At 43.7% G+C, this 24,599-nt stretch overlaps 1 protein-coding gene across 1 annotated transcript in view; it reads right to left on the minus strand.

Moving 5' to 3' along the window:
- Positions 1 to 201: 201 nt before the first annotated feature.
- The window catches only part of TMTC4 (transmembrane O-mannosyltransferase targeting cadherins 4), a 62,455-nt gene continuing 38,057 nt past the window's right edge, over positions 202 to 24,599 (minus strand). The window contains exons 9-18 of the mRNA XM_082601934.1: positions 23,486 to 23,688; positions 21,846 to 22,017; positions 21,626 to 21,757; positions 15,102 to 15,181; positions 14,819 to 14,926; positions 14,586 to 14,727; positions 9,636 to 9,750; positions 8,493 to 8,605; positions 3,084 to 3,153; positions 202 to 1,446 (exon numbers count right to left, since the gene is read on the minus strand). Coding sequence (XP_082458060.1) covers positions 1,298 to 1,446; positions 3,084 to 3,153; positions 8,493 to 8,605; positions 9,636 to 9,750; positions 14,586 to 14,727; positions 14,819 to 14,926; positions 15,102 to 15,181; positions 21,626 to 21,757; positions 21,846 to 22,017; positions 23,486 to 23,688 — 1,284 coding nt within the window. The 3' untranslated portion in view covers positions 202 to 1,297. The remainder of the gene's footprint in view (positions 1,447 to 3,083; positions 3,154 to 8,492; positions 8,606 to 9,635; positions 9,751 to 14,585; positions 14,728 to 14,818; positions 14,927 to 15,101; positions 15,182 to 21,625; positions 21,758 to 21,845; positions 22,018 to 23,485; positions 23,689 to 24,599) is intronic.

Below are 24,599 nucleotides of genomic sequence, written 5' to 3' on the forward strand. Positions count from 1 at the left end.
CCATGTGGGATCTACTCAGCCCATATTTTAGAACCTGGAGGACTCCACAGTGCGATTCTATTAAATGGTCCCTAAAACCAAATAGAAGCCACATTCTAGAAAGGATGAATCAGTCACTTTGATTTCATTTTAACGGAAAGAGGAGAGTCAAATAACTTGAAAATCATCTTAATAGATGGTTAATAGGAGGCACCATGACACTTGTATACCAGTTTCTGTAATAATTTTACTGCATAAGAAATGACAGAGATTGCATAAACCATTAGGTCAACAGCATATATAGGAGGATAAAACAAAACGAACATGATTATTCTGACCCAATAAAACAGGATAGTCCAATTCTTAAAAATATCACAAACTCCCCAAATGTGGTTCTTTTTGGGAGAAAATTTACCTCTTGCATTTTTTGGATCTAGTAATGACTATGGTTCCATGAAACTAAATGGAAAATTGCTTTCCAGTCAAAAAACACAAAAAAACAACTTACACAGAGGTGTGTAGCCCTCTTAATACTGGATGTAACAAAAATAAAGACATCAGGCTGCCTGCTTTTGCCTAAAGCATGGCTTTAATTTTCTATGAATAGTGACAGTTTATGTAGGATACTACATAATTTCCTATGTTATGAAACAGCACAAGTCGAAGAATCCAAAAAATATTGCAGGAGTGAATTTCTTCCTACGGAAAAAATGTAGATACACTAGATGTTAAAATTTCCACTCTTCATTCAATTATTTGCCCCATTCAAAAAAAAATACAAATAAATATTTCCTTACAAATGATGTTCATAGCACATTGTTTGGGAAAAAAAAGATTAAAAAAATCTTAATTTACTCTTTCTTGTCATTAAATAAAAATTCTAATATACAGACACATTAGATATTTATATAAATTGTAGGAGTCAGTTTGTCATTTCCTGTTCACAATCCATGTTTAATAATATGAGTCTTTACAACAACATGACTCACATCCCAAATGCAGGTTTAATTCTGCTGTAAGTCGCTCAAGATAATTTTTTTCTTTTTTTCTTTTTAATTAAAAAAGACTTCATCCTTGGAATTTTAGAATTTATGTTTGAGTTGTCTGAAAAAATACAATTTCAATGCAAAAACCACATCAAGCATTCAAGAGTATATTGCTGGTGCTGTAATCTTTTTGCATGTCTTTGTTTTCATAGAAAAAAAAAGATAAAATAAACAACATGTAAGACTTTTAAATGGTTAAATGTAAGCACATGATATTAATGATCTGCCTCATGCACACATACACACAAACTCAAAAAATGAAGGAAAAAGGCTCAAACGTTTTTCTTTTGCATTTGTTCCAGCTTTCTTCTTAGAAGGCCATAATTCTCCTTAGTTCCCGACGCCATTGGGTCAAGCCGCAGAGAGATCTCATAGTGTTTTTTGGCCAAGTCTAGATGTCCCCAACGATGATAAAGCACAGCTGAAATAGCAAGAGATCAATTTCATTGGAAATGCTTCTGAATAACTTGCAGGATTCCCAACCACTTGTACAAAGAAATATTACAGAACCTCTGCAAGCAGTTTTCAAAAATCATTGTTTAAAACAATATTGTTTGTACTGCCAACTTTATTGATTGTAATCACACTCCCTGGTGACTGTCTGTTTAACCACCCCCGGTTACTCCCAGGGCTCTTCTTATCGTTAGGCGTGATCCATCTCCCTACAGCAACACTGTTACATAAAGAAGCAAAAGGAAGAGTACACTAAGTTTCTTGATGCCGCCAGGAAATTTCCCGAAAGCCAGGCTGCACAGGGCTGGGCTCCAGCACTGCTTAGTGCTCTGACCATGCAGAAGACCAGCCGTTTACTTTAACAAAGAGTCTCCTATACCTTTTGGCAAAATAATAGCTTGTTTGTTGCCAGCTGGAATTCAGGGCTCTAACATCAAGATCTGACCATAAAATGATAGTTAAAGAAATCTACTTTTTTTTTTTTGGCTGCGTCGGGTCTTGGTTGCGGCACGTGGGATCTTCGTTGAGGCACACGGGATCTTTCATTGCGGCGTGTGGGCTTCTCTCTAGTTGTGGCGTGCGGGTTCTCTCTTCTCTAGTTGTGGCGTGCAGGCTCCAGGGCGCGTGGGCTTTGTAGTTGTGGCGCACGGGTTCCAGAGCGCGTGGGCTCTAGTTGAGGCGCGCGAGCTCAGCAGCTGTGGGGTGCAGGCTCCAGGGCGCGTGGGCTTTGTAGTTGTGGCGCATGGGTTCCAGAGCGCATGGGCTCCAGCTGAGGCACGCGAGCTCAGTAGCTGTGGGGTGCAGGCCTCGTTGCCCCGCGGCATGTGGGATCCTAGTTCCCTGACCAGGGATCGAACCCGAGTCCCCTGCATATTGTAAGGCAGATTCTTTACCACTGGACCACATGGGAAGTCCCAAGAAATCTACTCATTAGAATGGTAAGCCTCTGACTATTACAGTGATTCTCTAAGTAAAACTATCTTTCTACGTGGGCAGTACAGCAACCACTGATGCTTCATCACTTTTCCAAGGAGAAGCTACAGAGTCTATAGGAAAGAGATGTGGTGAAAAAATACATGACTGAGCCTTCCAACATCAACATGCTATGTTCTAAAAATCTGAATTATTGAGATGTAAAAATGAAAGAAAGGAATTCTAGGGAATAAGTCATTGTGAATGCATTCTTAGCCAAGACACAGAACAGAAGAATGCAGGGAAGACCAGGCTAGATAAGGAGGGTCCACTACAGAAGAGGCAAAAGGGCACATGTCAGACGGCAAACTTCCAAAGTACTTCTCAGTTTATCTAGGGCTCTTCACTCAAAGAAGGAAAATCTGAGTTTTAACATCAGAAGGCGATTAACTAGTGGGGGATTTTAGGAGTTGTTCTGATCATGCAATTAAGATTTGTAAATATGACTGTTACTTAGCTACCTTATTAATGTGATAATTTCCTTAAAATGCCGTATTTTAGAACCAGATTATAAAGGCCAATACAGGTTAGATTTGAATAACAACTCTCCCAACAGTGATTTTCCAGAAATGCACCTGTTTCATTAAAATGACACAGAATTTCGATATGATTCAAATTGAAAAATTTCCTTACCCAAATTGCCATGGTAACTTGCAGTATTTGGATGAGCTTTAATTGCTTTGAGGAATAAAGCTTCAGATTCCTAAAAAACGAAATACATAAAAAATAAGGTACTCCAGACGATGCAAAAGTTTTATGCAGTTTTATCATCTATGGGTTTCAAACTTTGAACGTGTTTGTTGTGCTCCACCAAATCCTTCTTCCAGAAACATCTGGGAGGCCCAGCAGGGCCACACCCTGTTGAGAAGAGGCTCCGAAGGATGACCCATTGGGGCAGTGTGTGACTGACTGGGCAAAGGTGACAGGGCAGTAGTCAGGGGATGGTGGCCGCAGAGAGGATGAATATGCTAATGACTCTGCCACCGGCCTCCCTGAAGTGGCGGGAATTCTGCAACCTTAAGCAAGTAGCTCAGTTCAGGGTGCAGGGCAGGATGAGCACAGGTCAGGCAGGAAAGTGCCGGGCTGCTGAGGACACCCAGGCAAATGTCATTTCTGGTCAGCATCGACGAGCTCATTTCTAGGATTCTCAAGGTAGGAGGTGGAGTCTGCTTAACCTCCCCTAAGGACGCACACCCCCTCAGCGACCCAGAAGTAGCCCATTCAGCTGGAGGAAATGAGCAGAGAGAATGAGGGACAAACAGCCACGTGTCACCTCAGCCACTGCAGGACTGTACGTGAGTGTGACCAAATGCCCCTGAAGTGCGGAACCGATTCTCGGAGAGACTTGCATTTCCCCCATACGGTATTCACTTCCAACCCAGCCAGAGAAACACGGCTAAGTGTTTTCTAGCCTGCTCATCGTGGGACCGTGGCCAACTGCATGGCCCCTTTTTACCAGAATGTTGAAAAATTAAAGATGCCCCATCGTTCTCAGCGACAGCTGCTGGGGGTGACTATCACACCATCTACACTCGTGTCCCTAAAGGGCCACTCATGCTTTAATCAGGGTCACAGGCTCAGCTTCAACAACCAAGGATGGGGGTTTGGGGACAGGTTTTTACCTCCTATCTGTCCCTACATGAGCTTCTCCCAGGGGGCCTCCCATACCCAGGATCACATGTTTCATAAAGTGCAGGGAGACCAGTTTCCTTTGCCTTGTGCTGGCTGGGCAAACATCTCTGACACCACCTTTTAGACAAGAGCTGGCAGAGAAAAATCTGTACTTTAGAAATGTGGTCTGTGAGGGAATGAATGAATATGTCAGGATGACACGCAGGATGTCAGCAAACGTCACTCTCAGAACTCAGTTCAAAGTCAGGGTCTACATTCCGAGTTTCGGGAGAGAAAACTCCTTCAAGGAAGTCTAAGTTTTCCCGCTATGTTAGGTATGCTGGAAACAAAAGTGAAAACAATGCCAACAAACCAAAAATCAAATGGATTGTGTAGATATGTAGCTGTGCTCTTTCTGGTGATTTTCAAATGTTTCCATTTAAAACCTCAAATATAAGAAATGGAAAGGCTGGGGAACCTCCATCTACTTTAAAATGCTCCTCCACAGGCAAAGGAAGCAGTGTTATCTGGAGACAACAGATGTAGAGATAAAAGGCAAGTGAGGAGTTCTCTAGGGGATGCTAGATTCACGTTTTGGTTCATTTAACTCATTTCTCAAGCGCCCACAAGTGCGGACATTGCTCAGGACGATGTGCAGTCAGAGTCAGGTTTGGAGGATGTAGTGGGGTTTAGGCGAGTGGGCAAGGGCGCAGGGGTGATGGCTTACAGCCTGTTTAGGGGCTGTAGGTCTTAGCAAGGCAAGGCTGGTGGAAAGGAGTGAGTGTGAGGATCAGGGAGGTAATAGGGGAAGAAAAAAAGGAGTCAAAGTTTCCAAGCCTGGGGACTTCCCTGGTGGTCCACTGGTTAAGACTCCGTGCTTCCAATGCTGGAGGCACAGGTTCGATCCCTGATTGGGGAACTAAGATCCCATATGCCTCAAAGCGTGGCCAAAAAAAAAAAAAAAAAAAGTTTCCAAGCCTGGAAGACAGAAAAACAATGGCATGTTGAAAAAAGAAGGGGCGTCAGGAGGAAGAGTGGGTTTGTGGGGCACCGTGAGTGTGGGTCAGACATGCTCCATCTTGGGTAACACTGGGACAGTCCTGGGAGGATGCTTCAGTGGCTCCTGGGAGGCAGGACAGGCTGGAGGCCTCGTTAGAACACGAACGCCCGCAGGTATTCAAAGCCCATGAAGGGCTCATCTATTAAATCAGGCTTTTTAATGGCCCTGCTCTGGGAAGGGATGAACTATTCACAGACTGACCTTCTGTGGAGGTTCAAGGATGCTTCAAGACCCAGGTAACGAGCTGACTTATGCCAAGGAACTAATAAAGAAACTCGTTTAAAATCGGGGATTGTTTTTCATCAACAGACAGGTAAAGTAACATATTGTTTTCTAAAGTGTGTTAGACAAAATGCGTATGACCAAGGTTTAGGATAACACCGGGGACACAGCAAGGCCTTGCAAAGGAGCAAGTGAGGGTCTGTCTGTGTAGGCGGCGAGGACTGGGCAGTCGGAGGTCATTTCAGCCACGCCGGCCGCCGGGGTGGCACCAGCATCTCAGCAGCATCTTAAACCCACGTCTATTCCCCCAGACAGCCTTTCACGAGGAACACCCCGCAGACCACTCTGGTTGGGAAGGGAACGTGGGTGGTCCAACGTGAAGTTGAAACCACGAGTCACAAAGCAAGAATAGCTCCCTCTTCAATTCACCTTCCTTTCTTCCAGTTCAGTTGAGACAAAGTCTCTGCTTGGTGGTGGTTTGGGGTCACCCCCCAACACCTTCCAATCTCCCTTTGAGGCTAACCCAGGGTTCACCCTCAGGCTCAGAGCCTGGGCCAGTAATAGTACCTACCTGAGATTTAGTAAAATTATGCTATTTTCAGTTACCTTATATTTCTAGTAAAGATAGCATGTGTCCACTTTAATTACCATTTGTGTTTAAAATCTATTTAAAGAAATAGATCAAGTGAATAATAAGTAGTATCTAGATGTGGCCAAAAAAGAAAATTCGCAAGGGTATGACATAAATGTCTGGAGTTGGGGAAACTGTTGTCTAAACATAATCTGCTCTTAAACTCAGGGCCCGGGGAACAGGTGATGCAGAGAGAGAATCAGCACGAGAGGCAATGTTCACCACTGAAAAACATCACTTTTGGAAATTAAACGGCAATAGGCATTATAAATGCTAATGGATTTTCATGATCCTTCGAGTTTCATTCAATAATCACTAGACTAAAATTACTGCTGTGTATGTATACATGTATACAATGTTTCATAGTTATAAATTACCTTCTTGTGCATTTCTTTCTTAGCACCATCTCCATTTTACAGAAGAATAAACTGAGGAGTGGTTAAATGATGGCTGTTGGGTAAAAGCGCTGCTCGGATTAAAAAGGTGCCCCATGGGCTTCCCTGGTGGCGCAGTGGTTGAGAGTCCGCCTGCTGATGCAGGGGACACGGGTTCGTGCCCCGGTCCGCGAGGATCCCACATGCCGTGGAGTGGCTGGGCCCGTGAGCCATGGCCGCTGAGCCTGCGTGTCTGGAGCCTGTGCTCCGCAGCGGGAGAAGCCACAGGAGTGAGAGGCCCGAGCACCGCAAAAAAAAAAAAAAGGTGCCCCATAATCACCTGGATGTAATGAGAATGCTCACATCAAAGTCTCAAAATAGATTCCGGAAGCCTGAACGTTTCAGAACCGAACGTGGGATGTGTTCCATCATTTCACAATGGTGCACTGGGCACTTACAAAATGCCCAGTGGTGGGGGAGGGGTGGAGCGGCAATGCAGACACAAAAATGGGACTTAAGACTCCAGCCTCAAGGAGCCTCCAGGCTCACTATGGACATTGACCAGGAGTTAGTGATAATCTACAACAGCAAATGCCTAGGTGGAAAGGGAGATGCACAGACTGCAGACACCTGTCCTGATGGGGACGGTGGCCCAGCTGCAACGTCTGCTTGCCCCACCCCTGCAAGTCACCACCACGTCACCTCTTCGTCCAAGCATCCCCACCCAGTGCCCAAAGTTCAGCTCCTTATTTCAGATTTCATCCTCTGTTTTCCTATCTTAGGCTCAGCACCCTGGCCTAGACAGTTAGGATGCAAGATGTGTAGAGAAACAGGAAACCCATTTCTCCATTCTGCTTTATGGAGTCTTTTCTACTTTATCTGGAAAAAAAAACACACAAAACACCACAGTGAACTGGAACCCAAATCAACCCCAGGTCTGTCACCTTACTAGGAATTCCAGTTTATAAGCTGTGCGATGATAGAAAAATCAGCACATGATCACATAAGCTGTATCTCAAAGATGGTCACTGGACACTCCCACCCCATCCCAGGCTGACAGATGGCTGGAAAGTCATTAGAAAGGAACCCACACACCTCACCTCCCTCGCCTCTACACAAGTAGGTCTGTGAAAAATAAAACCCCTCAAAAGGCTATCTGGGGGCAAAATCTAGAAATTCAAAAATGTATTCTGATGCTATTAAACTCCCTGATTATTCAATTCAAAAAGGGTAGAAATGCATGAGACATCTTACTACTGTATTGTTAGAGAAAATTATACCGATGATGGTATCTAATGAGCCGAACAGGAGAAGTATGAATTAATCACTACCATTAGGCCGAGTGTGATCAAAATCAGATATGGTCCCTGACTCAAAAAGGAAATATTTCTCTCATGAAAGGACGAAGACACTGCTTCTAAAAGTGTGTTTTCTGTAACATCTGTGCTAGGAAGCCAGGATGCTGCTTAGAATGCATACTCCGACCTTACCCAACGGAGCCATGGGGAGAAATACGGGCATCTGTATTCTCACAGGCTCCCTCGGTGGTTCGGATACACAAAACTAAAACCTGAGATCAGTGCTGTTAGGAACAGAGTCCCCTTCAATATCCAGGGAGTTACGCGCCTTCTGATTCATGGTCTACTCCTGGCCCACCCTGGGACCCCAGTTAGTTAGAGGCCTGATGCAATATCTTGTGGTTTTCGTTGGGTCAGAAACTTCTAGGGCTTTGCAGATGACCTGTAACTTCCTGTAGGTGAGGAAAAACTTGGAAGCAGCGAGAACCCATCCTATATTCTCCACGGGCTGGTACTCTTTTTGTGCAGAAGAGGATGAGCCCCAGCACCAGGGACAGAATCATAGCTCCATGCCAGGAGCTGGGGCATCTGCTAGGATTTTTTTGGCTTCTCCTCCCCTCCCACGTTTGAGCAATGCTGGTGAATTCTGACCAGAAAGCATGTGGAGTCTGAGTCCACAAATTCATCTCTTGGGCAACTTCTCAAAGCAAACTGACTGAGCCACACTGGTACACAACTACCACTGGTTGGGCCTAATTCTGAATTTAACTGGGCAGACGTTACATCAATGGCTCCTGTCAGATGCTGGCATTCACTGCAAAAAATCACGGCCTGCAGTTCACACACCTTGTATTTCTGGGACTTTCCCAGCACGTTTGCCAAGGAGAACATCAGAGAGTGGTCATTAGGTATTAATTCCAGTGCCTCTCTTCCAACAGCTTCGGCTTGGGCTAAATTACCTGTGGGTGAACAATGGAAAACTTAAAAAACATGTTCGCATTGTACTAGTATTTTAGTCTCTCTCTGTAATTAACAGGGCTTATGTGCATTATGTACAATGATTATGAATAAACTACTTAAGAAGATCAATGTAGAACATGTAATACACACACACACACACACACACACAAACACTCGACACACACACACGACCTATCAGTTGCAAAGCCACTGCAGTCCAGCACAATTCTGACATAACATACCAACAGCTTTTGATTAAATTCTGTCAAAGCATGTAACACCTAATTTTAATTTCCCCCAGATACCAGTTATACCCAAATCAGAGAAAACAAGTCTGCAGAATAAGAATATCACAGCAACAGTTTAATAACTGAATATTTATAGTATCGAAGCTCACATTCTACACTTCCATTAGGAACAAGATGCGTATCTCCCTCCGCACTGAGTAGATGGTTTACTAACTTTAAATTCTGCCAAATGAAAACTATCATTTCCTATGGGATGGCTGGATTTTTAAAAGTAGGGGAACAGAGAAACTTCTAATTGATTGAGTCTCGCACGGGCTAAGAAACCAGGTCACCAAATTTATTACCACTATATCGAAAATAAGAATCTCTAAGTGTAGGTTTGAGTACCGTCCATGAACTTTAGAGCATGGACCTAGCACCATCCATCTCATAAGCCCAGAAGCCATTCTTACTTACTTCCAGGTACCTCCAGCATCCTAGATGATGGCCATTGCCAGAAGACAGGCTTCAGGAGAAATGAGATGCGACTGCACACCTGCCCCCATTACTCAACACCAACTCTAAGCGAAGTGTCACCTTCCCAAACATTCATATTGCAATATGTCAAAGGAAACTCCGTATTTTAGAAGTACACAATGTGTCATGTAAAATATTGAAGCCCATATTAATTAAAAAAAAAACACTCTCACACACACTAGGAAAAAAAAAAAAAGCACAAGCATCTGTTTCCTAATTACCCGACGGCACTACCCTGTGGACTGACCGAATCGCTTCTCCACACCTGTGTTATCAAGGAGGATAATCATGTTGTTCCAGGCCAGGCTGTGCTCTGGCTTTAGCGCGGTCGCGTTCCTCCATGCGTTCAGCGCATCAACGTGACGATTCAGATCTGCGTACTGAACAGAAAGCAGGGACACCCCCAATCAATACTCCAGTTCTTTTTTTTGCTCTCTTACTCCAAGATATAACCAAACCAAACCGAACCGAACTTGTATTTATCGAGCTTCTAATTTTTCATATTAACTCATTTAGCCGTCCAAACAATCTCAGTGAAGGAGAGGACTATCCCCGTTTTACAGACGAAGTAAATAACTGAGGCACAGAGAAAGGAAGTAACGTGCCCAAAGTGCCATAGCTAGAAATGGGAGAGCAGGGACTGAGACCAGGTGGTCTAGCTCCTGAGCCTACAACCTTTTAACTACAACCCATAATTTAGTGATTCCAGGTGTCAAAGCATGTTTCAGACTACTGAAGAGAGGTTAAGGAAAAAACCTAATCCTTAGTATTTTTCCAGAAAGACTTCACATAGTCTATCTTTGATAAGGTATTATTTTAAATGGTCAACAAAATATTTAATGTGATTAAAAGGTCTACGTGCCAAATTCACCTTGTGAAGAATGGTCTTTCTGCCTACATCTAAGCTTCCTATAAAAGTGTGAGTATATCAGACATACTTTATGAACTGGTTGGAAAAGTCTTAAGCGGTAAATGTAAACCTCTTGGCCAATTTGGAGCCTGTTTGCCTCTTTCAGGAAGGAGACAATGATCTGTTGCTTTCTTTTGAGAGGGAATGTTAACATCGGTAACAGAATATGAAATGGCTGGCTATCAATCTGCATAGTTAATAAAAGCACGCAGAGGGGGAAAGTGATGGATTGTTTAACAGGTGACCCTCTTGCCCTCTTTAACTCAGTTCAAATGCACAACTCATCTGAATGAACATGGTTCCCTTAACTCTGCAAAAAAGTACACAAGATTACAGTTTATCAGAGTTTAAGGCTATTTCCTTATTTACTGTCAAGTCTGTCTTTTCATTGGACAACAGAAACATTGTGACTTGCCCCATGACCCCACACACAGCAAACAGGTGGCACAGTACGTAAGAAAAAGAAAGGTTTAGGGAATTACAGAAACATTTGTGAATATCCATTTGCTAAAGATGTCGGAATTTCCCATGAGACTCAGAAACTCAAGTTACAATATTTTAGCCCTTAAATGAGGAAATATGTAAAGCTCAAAGACTTAAAATAATTTAGGATGCCTAATTATACCAGCGTTTAATTCTATTTATATTTGATGTTCCATTGATTTCTCAGCCAGTTCTCTCCAGCAAGTGACAGGCATTTGAGTCACGTGGAGATGATCTGTGGTGACATTCTTTCAAAGGCACCCAGGTAAACCAACATAACTTCGTTGACACAACAAAAACATTCTTTACATATTTTATTATTATTTTTTTCATTACTATTTATTGAAGAACACCACCAGCCTGAACCAGGTAACACTTACTCCTATTTTGCCTTGAACTTTACCTTTTATACCATCTATACAAAGTGAACAAGCACTTTAAGGGAAACAGAGAAAAATGGTGATTTAGCAAGAACTACCCATTCTGAAAGTGGATGGGTAGTAAGCATGTTATTTACCTATTAGTCCTATGCTCATCCTTCTATGCTCTGCAAACTACATTTCCCATGGTGCTTTGCTACTTGGCCCCCTGTCAAGTCTCTCTGCCAATAGAAGTCACAGGTGATGATCAGAGAGTTGGAAGAGGGAGTAGTGCTTTCCCCCCATTCCCGCTCTCTCCTTCCTTGTCCTTGGCAGTGTCTCTACAGTGGCCATGTCCCCTCCCTCCACAGTCCCAGGGCTGGACTGTGGTCCTTCTGTCACAATCTCAGCCTTCAGGTGATGGTAGCTCCTGAGATGTGGTGCCTTCTCTGAGCTCTTAAATTCTGGTGGCATCACTTCGTTCCATTTGTTCCCCTAACCCTACAGGGTTTCCTTTTACTGAGTTAATGTCATCTTTCCATGTGTGTTCTTCCAACAACTGTCTAACCCATTCCTTGTATTGAATCTTCTCTATTTAAAATACTTAGCATGGGGACTTCCCTGGTGGTCCAGTGGGTAAGACCCTGCGCTCCCAATTCAGGGGGCCGGGGTTCGATCACTGGTTGGGGAACTAGATCCCACATGCATGCATGCTGCAACTAAGAGTTTGCATGCCGCAACTAAAGATCCCGCATGCCACAACTAAGACCCAGTGCAACCAAAATAAATAAATAAATATTTTTTAAAAAGAGAGAGATTATTTTTAAAAAACATACTTAGCATGGTTTTGGTTTTCGTGAATGGATCCTGCCTGATGCAATGAGTCCTTGCAAAATGAACTGTCTCCAGTCACTATTACCGTAATTTTCTAATGTTAGTAATGTGTCCCAAATAATCCAGCTCTTCCCAATTTCCTATGTCACAAGAGAAGTTCATTATAGTCCCTTCTTTCCTGTATCCAGAAATCAAAACACATTTCTGTCTCCCACTACTGAAGAGTGACTGAGGAAGATTTTTTCAAAAAGGAAACTCTTCAGTTTTAAGTTCCTATTATTTGCCGATATAAAAATATACTGGTTGAGCCGTTAAAGATTAAGCTCTTAATGTTTTTAAGCTGTCAAGCAGGCAAAAGCTGGATAATTAAACAACAAAGGAGAGCAAAATCTTTAAATAAGCAGGAACAGTCGGCAGGAGGGAACACAGAAAGATGACTTCACGGTAGCATAATTAGTAAACAGTACACAGAGAACAGTACAGGGGCTCAGTATCGTCAATACTACAGATGCTCTTCTATGTGAGAGTGGGGATGAGTTCCAGGGCCTGGAGCACATGTTAAAATCTTCTATTTTGCATTCTGTCTTCCTTTCTTTGGACGTAACTTGGCTCATTTAGCATTAATTCTCAATTTTCCAAACCCCAAGGAATTGCAGTGACAGGCAGCTACTGGAGGAAGGAAGAAGACCTCTAAGTATTAGAGCTTTAAAGTATAACTGAGGGCTCCAGGCAGATACACTCACTTCACAAACAATACCCTGAAAAAAGAGCTGCCTCCAAAAAAGAAAGAAAAAAAGAATGAAAGAATTCGTGTGCATCTCAAGTATAATACGTCACGCAAGTCCTAGTGTAGACACAGTAAATAGAAACAGTCATCCCTGCAATAACCACCAATGCAAGTATTTGGATAATACCCAATTTGTTCCCAGATCCCATTCTCACTTCATTAACTTTGCAAGGACCCACCCTGCTCTGCGTGTGACTGGATTTTCTGGTCTCTATTATTACAGTGGAGTTTTACTGTCTCTCCCCTACTCCAAGAAAACAAGATAGAGGACCCGAAAATCCCACCCCAAATATACCATTTTGGCATAAAGACTATTGCACTGAAGGCATTTGAGAGTCAACAGATGCAGAAAGCAGCTTTCCTGATCTGACTAAAAGCAGAAACTTCTGAGAAAGGAGGACGGCCTCCCCTCCTGGGGAAGTTTATGGCTATGGAGAAGACAAACCTACACAAACACACCTCACTTCATTATGTATGTGAGGTTTCCCCCATATATTTACCTTCCCACAGTTCGTCAGCTTGGAAGCCTGAAACCTCTTTCTTTGTCTTGTCATTTCTCTACAAATACATAGTTCTCTGCTAAGATGCTACCTAAGCCCAAGTTCTAACCATCCCTTTGAGTTACCTCACTTGTCTGCCAGCTGCACACGGTAATAAACTCCGTTTTTCTCGTTACCACCTCAATCACCTCACAGAACTACCTTTTGGTTGTGCGCTTATTTTCTTTATTAAGAAAAGCAAGAGCTTTAATAATTAAGCTGTGCGTCCTCATGGAGGCCTTTCAGAAATGATGACAAAATCTATTTCACTATCATTAGCAATATATGCTTTCAGATTTTTTTAAAAGTAATTAATTAATTTTATTTTTGGCTGCATTGGGTCTCTGTTGCTGCCCACAGGCTTTCTCTAGCTGTGGTGAGCAGGGCTACTCTTCATTGCAGTGTGCGGGCTTCTCACTGTGGTGGCTTCTCTTGTTGCGGAGCATAGGCTCTAGGTGCACGGGCTTCAGTAGTTGTGGCACGTGGGCTCAGCAGTTGTGGCACACGGGCTTAGCTGCTCTGCAGCCTGTTGGATCTTCCCGGACCAGGGCTCAAATCTGTGTCCCCTGCACTAGCAGGCAGATTCTTAACCGCTGTGCCACCAGGGAAGCCCCACGCTTTCAGATTTTAAGATTATTGAACTTACTGTATGAGCTACTGCTGTATTATTTATTTGAAGAAAGAAACTATATTTAAAAAAAAAAAAGTCAAGCGCAGTAACAGCTTTATAAATATCCTGTTAGTAACCAAAACGAGAAAGTCTCTACGGAACACATTATGTTCTACTTCCATTGAATAATCTCAAAGCCCTTTTGTGGGCTCCTGAGCTTTCTTTTATGGGGGGATAGTTACCTGTAAAAATGCAGGAACAGTCCCTTGAGGCAGCAGAAGAGGAAAGCTCAGAAGTCACATTATGGGTTTGCTTTTTTTCAATTTGTTTTTATTCAATTGGTGTTTTAAAAACAGAGAGACCAATGTTTATCAGGAAGTAACCCCTTGGAATACTGTTTTACAGGGCACAAAGGGACTCTAAAAATTGTAATTTATTCCTTAGTTTAACCTGTTGCCTTTATGATCTCTTAAACTTGGCTAATTCAAGTTGGCTTGCTCTCTAATTAGAGTTAAAAAAAAAAAAAACTACATATGAGGAAATCAAATAGCTACCTTCAACTGAGATAAACGTATGTGAAAGAGCTTCGTAAGATGTAGAGGGTTAGAATGGGTGTTGCTCTTCTCACTTTATTATAAAGAAGGACACAAAACCAAGCTTTTCTTCCGCAGCCACAGGGCACCATGTGCTTACCAAACGCCCAAGGTTGTAGTAACAATCTGGGTATTTCCTCCTGTGCTTGATCGCCGTCCGGTAACTTTGCTCAGCAGCCTGGAACCGTTTCAGGCTGTTTTGCACGATGCCTAAATTCATCCACGCGGCAGCGAAGTCTGGTCTGGAAGATAACCAAGGAAAAGAAAGGCTTAGCTCCCAGAACGCTGGAGCGCATCTCCATGCCCTGAGCGTGGTGATACAACAGCGCTTACTGTATCTGTACAGCCAAGGACAGCAGCCGCTCTGCTTCCTGGAGCTCGTTCCTTTCTTTTAAGATATTTCCCAGATTATTCATGGCATGAACGTACTTCGGATTTAATCTGGAAGTGGAGAGAGACACCAAGTCTGTAGTCTTCACTAAACTCTCAGGAATTGGCAAATGTATCTTAAAGCTGGGGTCCTCATGGGGACAGGTGTTTAACGGTAGAAAGTTAAAATAAGACATGTGTACTGTAAAGACGGCATTTCTTCTGTGAGACAGGATGCTTGCAGTACCTCACAGCTTCCCGGTAATATCTAATGGCAGCTGTCTGATTGCCTTTATCAGCCAGGTTTTTGCCCACATTGTAGTGAACCTGAAAAGAGAGAGAAAAATTGGCCATCAGCTGCCGGACTTCTTTGTTCAGAGCTGGGATGCCTATCATACCTTCTAAATGAAAGCAAAAGATAATGGTATTAAAAAACAAGCCCTTACCAGAACTTTAGCTAAACCCCTACAGAGGCTGGGCCGAGCTTGCTGGTGCTTTAGTGCCCTGCCCTGTAAGAAAAGATTCGAGGAAAGGGAGGTGACAAGCAGATGGTAACACTAAAATGTGACAACAGGATATTGACTAAAGAACTCAACAGAGAAAACTGGGAAGTTAGGAAGCTGGGCTGGTTTCACTGTGAAACCCTGACGGCCCCTCCTTCTCACACCCCCGCACCCACTAGGGCTGAGCTGCAAAGTCCAACCACACGTGCATGTGAGGAAGCAGTGACGATTCTGTACTTTAAACAAATACAGCACTTTCTTGTATGTCACCTTTCTTCTGTAGGAATACTAGCATTCCACTTGACACTAATCAAAGTCTCCCTCCCTCGTTCCTTTAGGTAATGACTGCACCCCAGGCACCATGTCGGCAGCTACAGATACAATGGTGGGCAAACCATTCAGACCCCCGCCTCCTGAGCCCTGGATGGGAGCCAAATGCCCTCATTAGTAAATGTGTCACTCGAAGGGGCCGGGGCTCTGGAGGAAGGTGAGTCTGAGGACGGCACCTGGTTGAGTGTCAGGAAGGCTGTCCTATAAAGGGCCTTCCAGCAGAGACCTGAATGGGGGTCACCCGGTAAAGGGGCTGCAGTGGAGCAAGCGTCCCTGGTGGAGCAGCACGGGGCAGGGTCCCTGGCCTAGAGGAAGCCTGGTACATTTGGCTGAGCAGCTACAGGCAGCCTGGCGTCGCTGAGTGCAGACGGCAGGGGAGACCAGGCTACACAGGGAACCCCGAGAGGCGTTGGGTCCCGTTTAGTCTTTGCCCCAAGAGAAGTGGGAGGCCAGTGCGGGGTCCGTAAGTGCCTGAGTTTCCTAGGGCTGCGGTAACAAAGGATCACAAGCTGGGGGCTTAGAGACAACAGAAATGTATTCCGCCGTAGTTCTGGAGGCAGAAATTAGCAGCAGCCAGGCTGGTTCCCACTGGAGGCTCTGAGGAAAACTTCCACGCTTGTCTCGTCTTCCGACCGTGGCCGGCCATCCTTGGTGTACCTTGCTCTGCGGCTGCAGCACTCGAATCTCTGCCTCTGTGTTCACGTGGCCCTCTCCCCGCTGTGGGTCCTTGTCTCTGCTCTCTCTTATAAGGACACCAGTCATAGTGGATTAAGGGTCCACCCTATTCCAGTATAACCTCATCTTAACTTACATCTGAATGACATCTGCAAGGACCCCCCTTCCTAAATAAACAGGGCTTAGGATTTGAACACATCTTGGGGGCGGGGGGGGCACAATTCAACCCATAACAAAAGCCAGGGGTAGGAGGGTGGCAGACGGTCAGAATCAGACTTAGGTTTATGTAAAATAAGTCACACTGGGAAACTCACGTGAGTCCGGGAAAAGCCAATGCTGGGGGTCCAGGGAGAGCTGGGCCCCAAGAGCGAGGATGGTGGATGGAGCTGGGAGGTGGTGAAAAAGTGGGGGCGTCTGAGGAACACTGAAGAAGCAAAGAGCCCAGGGCAGCAGAACTAAATGGACTCGTGAGGACTATTACCAGAAGTATTTACCAATCGTCAAACGCTCCTTTTGGAGGCTTACAGTGTAAAGGCCAACAGCAATCTCAGAGGAGATGATGCTACAGAAATTCATTCAACTGGGTGTGTGCAGGGTGACTAATGATAACTATCAGCAGTGGCTGGCAGGTACTGAGGGGCTGCTTTGGCACCATTAAGTGTCTTGCCCTAGGTTGTGGTACTAGATTTGAACCCAGGCTCCAAAGCCTGTGTTTCTTCTCATTATATCACACCCATTTACCACACCCATTTGTTAAGGTGCTGGGTGAAAATGGGGCCGGGTTGCTCAAGACAATTTCTAGACCCACTCATTTACCCCATGTATTATTTTTTAAGGTAAAAGAAGTTTCTTTTGGGTGTTAAGGGCTGCATTGTGACCCCAAAATTCATATGTTGAAGTCCTAGACCCCAGCACCCCAGAATGTGACTGTATTGAAAGATGGGGGTCTTTAAAGAGGTCATTAAATTGAAATGAGGCTCTTCGGGGCCCTAATCCAATCTGACTGATGGCCTCAGAAGAGAAGGAAATTTGGACACACAGAAAACACCAGAGATGCCTGCACATGAAAGGCCGTGTGAGGACACAGCAAGAAGGTGGCCATCTGCAAGCCAAGGAGAGAGGCCTCAGGAGAAACCAGCTCTTCTGATGCCTTGATCCCGGACTTCTGGCCTCCAGAGCTGGGAGAAAATAAAATTCTGTTGTTTAAGCCACCCAGTCCATTGTAGTTTTTATGGCAGCCCTAGCAGACTGATACATGGTGAATTACAATAATGGTTTGAGCACAATCAAGTAGCATTATATCTGAACATTCAAAACCCCTTTTAAAAGAATAATCACATCCTGCCTTATCAATCTTAACCTACAGTGACAGCACGTCTTCAAAAATACTGATATTTCTGGAAGGGTATAGCGCACTGTGACATTCTTTAAGCACATACGTAACAGAGATGTTTTTAAAAAAATAAGTTTATTTATTTATTTTTCGCTGCGTTGGGCCCTTGTAGCTGCATCCGGGCTTTCTCTAGTTGCGGCGAGCGGGGGCTACTCTTCGTTGCGGTGTGGTGGCTTCTCTTATTGCAGTGCACGGGCTCTAGATGCACCGGCTTCAGTAGTTGTGGCATGTGAGCTCAGCAGTCGTGGCTCGCGGGCTCTAGAGTGCAGGCTCAGTAGTTGTGGCACACGGGCTTAGCTGCTCCGCGGCATGTAGGATCTTCCCGGACCAGGGCTCAAACCCGTGTCCCCTGCATTGGCAGGCGGATTCTTATCCACTGCGTCACCAGGGAAGCCCGAGATTTGTTTTTTAACTGCCAATTTTAAACTCTATACATCTATTTTTACCTCATCGGACAAAAGGAATCACAAACGGGGAAATCACAGGCGATAGAAATGTATAATATTGCGCAGCACACCCCGTATAATTTAAACTTCCTAAACCAAATTATTGTCCATCTGTAGGTGTTACCATCTTTATGTTATAGCTTGCAGGAGACTAGTTAATGCTATGGCTCGATCGTGGGTTTTGAAAAGTGGGCTCAAAGTGGATTGATTTTGTGCCTCCCCCAGCCCCAGTCTGGAAGTGTTTACCCACTCCCTCACGCCCCACACACAAAGGGACCGAATCTGGAGACTCCAACCTGTGAGTGAGGACGTATGTGCCTGCGGTCCCCAGAATACAAACACAGCTTCTATGCAGACTTTAACACAGCTCCTGCCTCTTCCGCCCCTGAGCTCCTGCTGCTTTCCTTTGTTACGGGGAAATTCTGTTTTCTCAATAAAAAGCTCAGACAAAGAGCTGAAATGCCCTCTGCAGTAGAGCCGCTGTTCTGTTAGACCCGACACCACCGACCAGGAGATGGGGGAGGGCGGAGGGTTGCTTCGCAAAATCAGACTGCAGTGAATTCAATGGAACTAGTTAAAAACTGGATAGCCCCCTAGAAGGCAAGCTGTCCATAATTAAGACTGGTAAACAAGTTTACCCAGAGGCCAGTCTTATCCTATGGGTGACGTGGAGGGAAGTATTTGAATAGAAAACAGCTGCCTAGATAACCCATTGTGAAAAACCAAAGCAAACCCCTATGAAAGTTTACCTAAACTAGAGTTTAAAGAATGAGTGATTTTTGTTTCCCGGGAATGTAAAGGATTGAAAAAGCCTATTTATCCTTGAACTTTCCCTCCTGCCTTTGTGATTCATACACTGAGGCAACGAACCAGCACAGAAGCCACAGAGAAAACCCACCATTACAACCCAAGGATATGTAAATGCAAACGAAGCGAAAGCATCCATAAGGGAAGGAGGTACATTCAACAGCAATGCTAAAACCAGTTTGTTTCAAATTTCCTGTTAAAACTTCATGTTAAACTTAAAATGTTTTAAACACATAAAAATCCTATAACCCATCCTGGCTCATCCTTAAGGAAATACCTCATTGTGGTATATGATCCCTTTCATTGTTAAAAGAATTTAGAATTGTATCCCAGGGTTGATACGAAGTGTCACACACTTTCAAGCCTCGGAAACTAAGAATGGCTGCAAATACAATCAGATACTTGGTGTCTCATCCATAGTAGGAATTTAATTTCTATTGTCTCCATTCAGTCACTAAGACCGAGTTCCGACCATATGCAAGGGACTGTGGGTAATTCAAATGCAGACCAGGCACAGCACTGTCTCATTTGTAAACCTGGGCCTAATTGACAGCCAGGTGCCAACAGCTTACTTAATAGTCAGTGAATGTAAAGTGAAAATGAGTGCATCAAATGTATCTCCCGCAATAGAGTTGAATGAAACCAGTGTCTTTCTAAATGAGATCTCTTCCCTGAAATCAACCTAGCTCCCCCCCTCCCAAAAAAGGAAGTAAAGAGAACTTTATTATACTTCAGTTTATAGTGGGAAGTTAAAAACAAGAAAAAGAAAAAAAACCTATCTTGCTCATACTGAACAGCAGCACTGAAAAATGTTCTTGGAAAGGCTTATCACTACTGGGTCCATTCTGAAGATGAGGTCTTGTGTGTATGTCGTAAATTTAAAAGAGAAAACCACACACACAAACATATGATTATGTGCATGACCATCTGCACAGCCCCTGTGTTTTCTAGCCTATAACATATGAAATCATAAGGCAGATGTATAGGCTCAAACATCACATATGTCCCAAACCCCCTCATTTACTAGGGTAACCTGGGCACAGCACTATACCAGGCCTCTATCTACCACCAAAGTTACTAACTTAGATAAAGTCAGCTCCATATTTCCATGCCTCAGTTTCTTTCATTTGGAAAATTAAAGAAAATAACCTCTCTCTGACAACCTTCGAGGGAGGATAATGGAGATTAGTGATAGAGCCTCTACGAAGAAATCTTGAGTTCCTTCTGGGGAAGAACTATATAAATAGAAGGGGTAATTACTGCCATTCAAACAGAAAAGTAAAAATAAAGCAAATCGATTAACATTATGAAATTAAATCACAGGCAATCTATTTTTAATAGCATAAAATAAATGGCTAGGTCAGCAAATCAAATTAACAAGAAAAGCTTGAAATAATTCACTCAATCTCAGCCTCTAACTATAAAACACGAACAAGGTTTTTTTTAATCCAAGGAAAAGACAAACAAGGAGTCAGCACCTTTTATACGATCCCTCACTCCATGGTCACAATAAGACATAAACTATTCATTAGATTTCTTCATATAATTTTTGCCTGAAATCACCATTTTCTCTTAAATATAGAATGTGGAAATGAGACAGAACTCCATGGAGTTTTTATCCCCCCCCCCACTCCCCCATCACAATTAAGCATCCTAGGAAGCTCCAACTCTGATGACACCAAAGGAGAACGGGACTGTTATTTAATAATAATAATGATCTATACTAACAGAGAATTCTTCTAACCTAACTCCTTGGCCTCCCATTTTGAGCAAGTATCATTCCCTTCTTTTCATTTAATGGGACAACCAAAACCAAAACTAAAAGGAGCCTATGAAAGCAAACATTTCTGGATCACCTACCATGTTCTAAGTACCATGTCAGGGCACTTCAGAGGCCACATTTCATTAAAGCCTCACAATAAACCCAGGAGATAGGCACTGTCGTCCCGTGTCCCTCCCCCACCAATCCCCCCGCCCCTTTGCCCAAAGAGGCACAGCTGGGTAAGTGAAGAGACTGAATTCATCAAGGATACGAGTGAAACAAACTCGTACCAGACTGTGTCAACAAAAACACTGCCAATTTTAAAGTCTGTACATTTATTTTTACCTAATCTGGCAAAAAGAATCCCAAGTAGAGAAGCCACAGGTGATAGAAATGTGTGCTCCTGTACACCCCAGAGGGTCCTTTAAACTTCCTGAACTGAACTGCTGTCCACTCACAGGGATCATCATCTTCCAGTTATAGATTTCAGGAGGCCGGAGCACGTGTTTTGAAAAGTGTGCTCTAAACGGTTCGACTGTGGGCCTCCCCGGGCTCCAGACTAGATATGTGGAGTTACCTTCCCTGCCACCACTTTAATCCATGATTTGGACCAACTGCAAGATGAGTAAAAACTTGTTTAGGTAATCTGCTGTTTCACTGACATTGTCTGGTTTTAATGATTTCTTTTGTATTATTTTGGCTAAGTGCAATTTTAATAAATTTTGTCAAAATCATTTAAAAAAAAAAAAAAAGAAAAACCCCAAGTATATGATCAAGGTCATGTGCCGGATTCCGTGTGAAGGTAACCATTCTCCTCACTCAGCTGTCGAACTTAAAACATGGCAGCCAACGTACCTTGGCATTGAGAGGACACACAGACAGGGCGCTTCTGAAAAGCTGTTCCTCATTCCGCCACTCGCCGCTGCGGATCACGCATCTCAGCGTGTTTATGAATAAAATTCCCAGGACAAAAGCAGCAATCAGTTTCTTAAGAAGAGAGGGACATGGGAAATGACATTAGTAAAATCCACCCATCGTCTTGGTCAGGAATGGCACCACCGCTCTGGGCCAATACCTTTTTCTTAGTATGTTTACTGAGAACTCCAAATCCGAAAGTCAGCAGCATGCAGTACCCAGCGCTGGGGAGGTACAGGACCCTCTCTGCCACCACGAAGCCCACTCGGAAGAACAGGTTACTCGCAGGAAGAAATGGGATAATGAGAAATCCCAGGCCCAGTGTGAGGATCCTGGAAGATGAAAATTACAATGGTTACTTTTAGACTGTTCAAGAAAGAGGTCCTCCTTAACATTAAATTCACAATAAAGGTCCCCCTCCCCTTTTTTTTTCATGCCAGCAACTGAGAAATGGCATCAGTAGAGAGGGTCTAACCAGGCAGCATTAGGATAAGATATAAAAATCTTACTAAGGCACTTAGCGTCAAGCATAAGGATTAAACTTACATGTCACAAAATTCATATGAATAAAGTTAGAATGATTACTTTGCGAGGCCTATGAATGCACCTGTCCCTAACTATACCTTAAACTGTGTAGGCATTGAATAGCTCAATGGATATTGGTCCCAATTAGACCAATTTAGTCCCTGCTCCCCACCAAACTTAACAGAAGTAATGCTACTTAACTGGTTTAAACTTCATGAAATCTGAAATAAACTAATATCATTTTTGGGTGCTATGGCATAAATTTCAGTCAAGTAAAAAGAAAGCCAAGAGCAATGGAACACTTCTGGAAGTAGGCAATCATTCCCAGTCTCCCACAGATGTAAGAGGATGAATTAAGAAGCAAGGTCAAACAACAAGGTCCTACTGTACAGCACAGGGAACTATATTCAATATCCTGTGATAAACCATAATGGCAAAGAATATGAATATAACTCAATCACTTTGCTGTACAGCAGAAATTAACATAACATTGTAACTCAACTATACTTCAATAAAATTAAGAAACAAACAAACAAAAGAAGGCAGGTCAAATTTGGTGGCTCCTTCCCAGACCCTGTGCCTGTAGTACTAGAAAAATCCTATTGCACGTGTATAGTGGATTGGGACTATGGTTTGTCCCCCTTTAGAATTACGTACCAATTTAAGCCACAGGTAAACTTAAAACTGAATTTATTTTGAGAAATTACTAATCTAATTCCATCAACACTTATGCTTAAAGGAAATCATCTTAAATAGTTTTCTTTCTCATAAAACACATTTGTTTTTCTCCCAATTATTTCCTCAGTGACCTTTTTTTCCCTTTTCTGGGTGTGAGAAAGAATAGGCTCTTTGGGGTGGCAATTTATTTTGTACCAAATAACAAGAAAAGGAATCACTGTAGCATCCACTAGGGTTTTCTGAAGCAGAATTGTGAAATAATGGGCACAACACACATCAATTACACTCTCAGTTCTGACCATAAATTACTCTTTACCACCTACAGCGAAAAGGATCTCAAAATGCTGCTTCGCGGGGAAAGAGGGAGGGAGAGATAAAGCAGTCATCTGCAGCCCCCCGCTCCAAGTTCACTCCCCACTAGTTGAAGCCAGCCATGGATTCCAAATGGATAGAACTCATCCTGGCCATAAACATGTGTTTGAAATAAAGGTCCTTAGATATTACTTCCACAAAATCGTTAACATGATCAGTGCTGGATTTAGCGAAATGCTCCGACCCCACCCAGGGTGGAAGTTAAAGTTCAGCTCGGCCTCTTACCGTCTCTTGCGGCTGTCTTCAGAGCACAGGGCTTGGCATGTCAGGCCGATTAGGCAGAACCAGAGTGCCGCTAGAGCAATTACCCTCCAGTCCCCAACTGACTTAATGAGGGGGATGCAGCCCATTGACCAATCGAAACACAGCCACCAGGGGCACAGCAGCAACCAGGCATTCAAGGAATAGTAGTAATTATAGTTTACGGCCTGTCAGTCAAAAGGAAAACAAACATTTATTTGATACTGAACTTGGAACAAAAATATACCCTAGCTTCACTGTGGAGGCATCCATATGTTTCTGCTCAAGGAGAGCCGTTGTATCAAATAAGATGTTGCCACGTTCTACCTGGGCACGGGCTGTAATGTGCAGTTTACTAAATGCACTGAGATTTTTTTTTTTTTTTTTTTTTTTTTTTTGCGGTACGCGGGCCTCTCACTGTCACGGCCTCTCCCGTTGCGGAGCACAGGCTCCGGACGCGCATGCTCAGCGGCCATGGCTCACGGGCCCAGCCGCTCCCGCAGCATGTGGGATCTTCCCGGACCGGGGCATGAACCCGTGTCCCCTGCATCGGCAGGAGGACTCTCAACCACTGCGCCACCAGGGAAGCCCCATTGAGATTTTTAATAGATAAAAATACAGCGAAGCCACCAGACTCTGCTATGCATTTGTTATATTTCTGGTGACACTATGTCCTGATTACTCACTGATGCCCAAAGTCTGTGACCCAGGAAATCTGAGGTCCAGGGGTCACCCATGTGCCTGACAACGTAAGTATAGGGTCCTACAGTCCTTGATTTCTGTCTCTGAAGGCACAGCTAAGATACCCTTGGCCTTCAGAAAAAGCAAACCTTTACAAGAAAGTCTGGACACCACAGACTTTTAAAGAGACCACAGGGGGTGGTCAGGACTCCATGCTTCCAGTGCAGGGGACACAGGTTTGATCCCTGGTTGGGGAACTAAGATCCCACATGCTGCGAGGTGTGGCCAAAAAAAAAAAGATACTGCCGATCTGGTTATATTTTATCTTAACCCCGCCATGTCTATTTCCTTTATAACCAAAGTGATGGGGTTAGGGGACAATTTAAGGAGGCTGGCAAGAAACCTGATATTTTCTAAA

This window comes from Mesoplodon mirus (assembly GCF_964341445.2).
Source record: "Mesoplodon mirus genome assembly, chromosome: 17".
NCBI classification, from domain to species: domain Eukaryota; kingdom Metazoa; phylum Chordata; class Mammalia; order Artiodactyla; family Ziphiidae; genus Mesoplodon; species Mesoplodon mirus.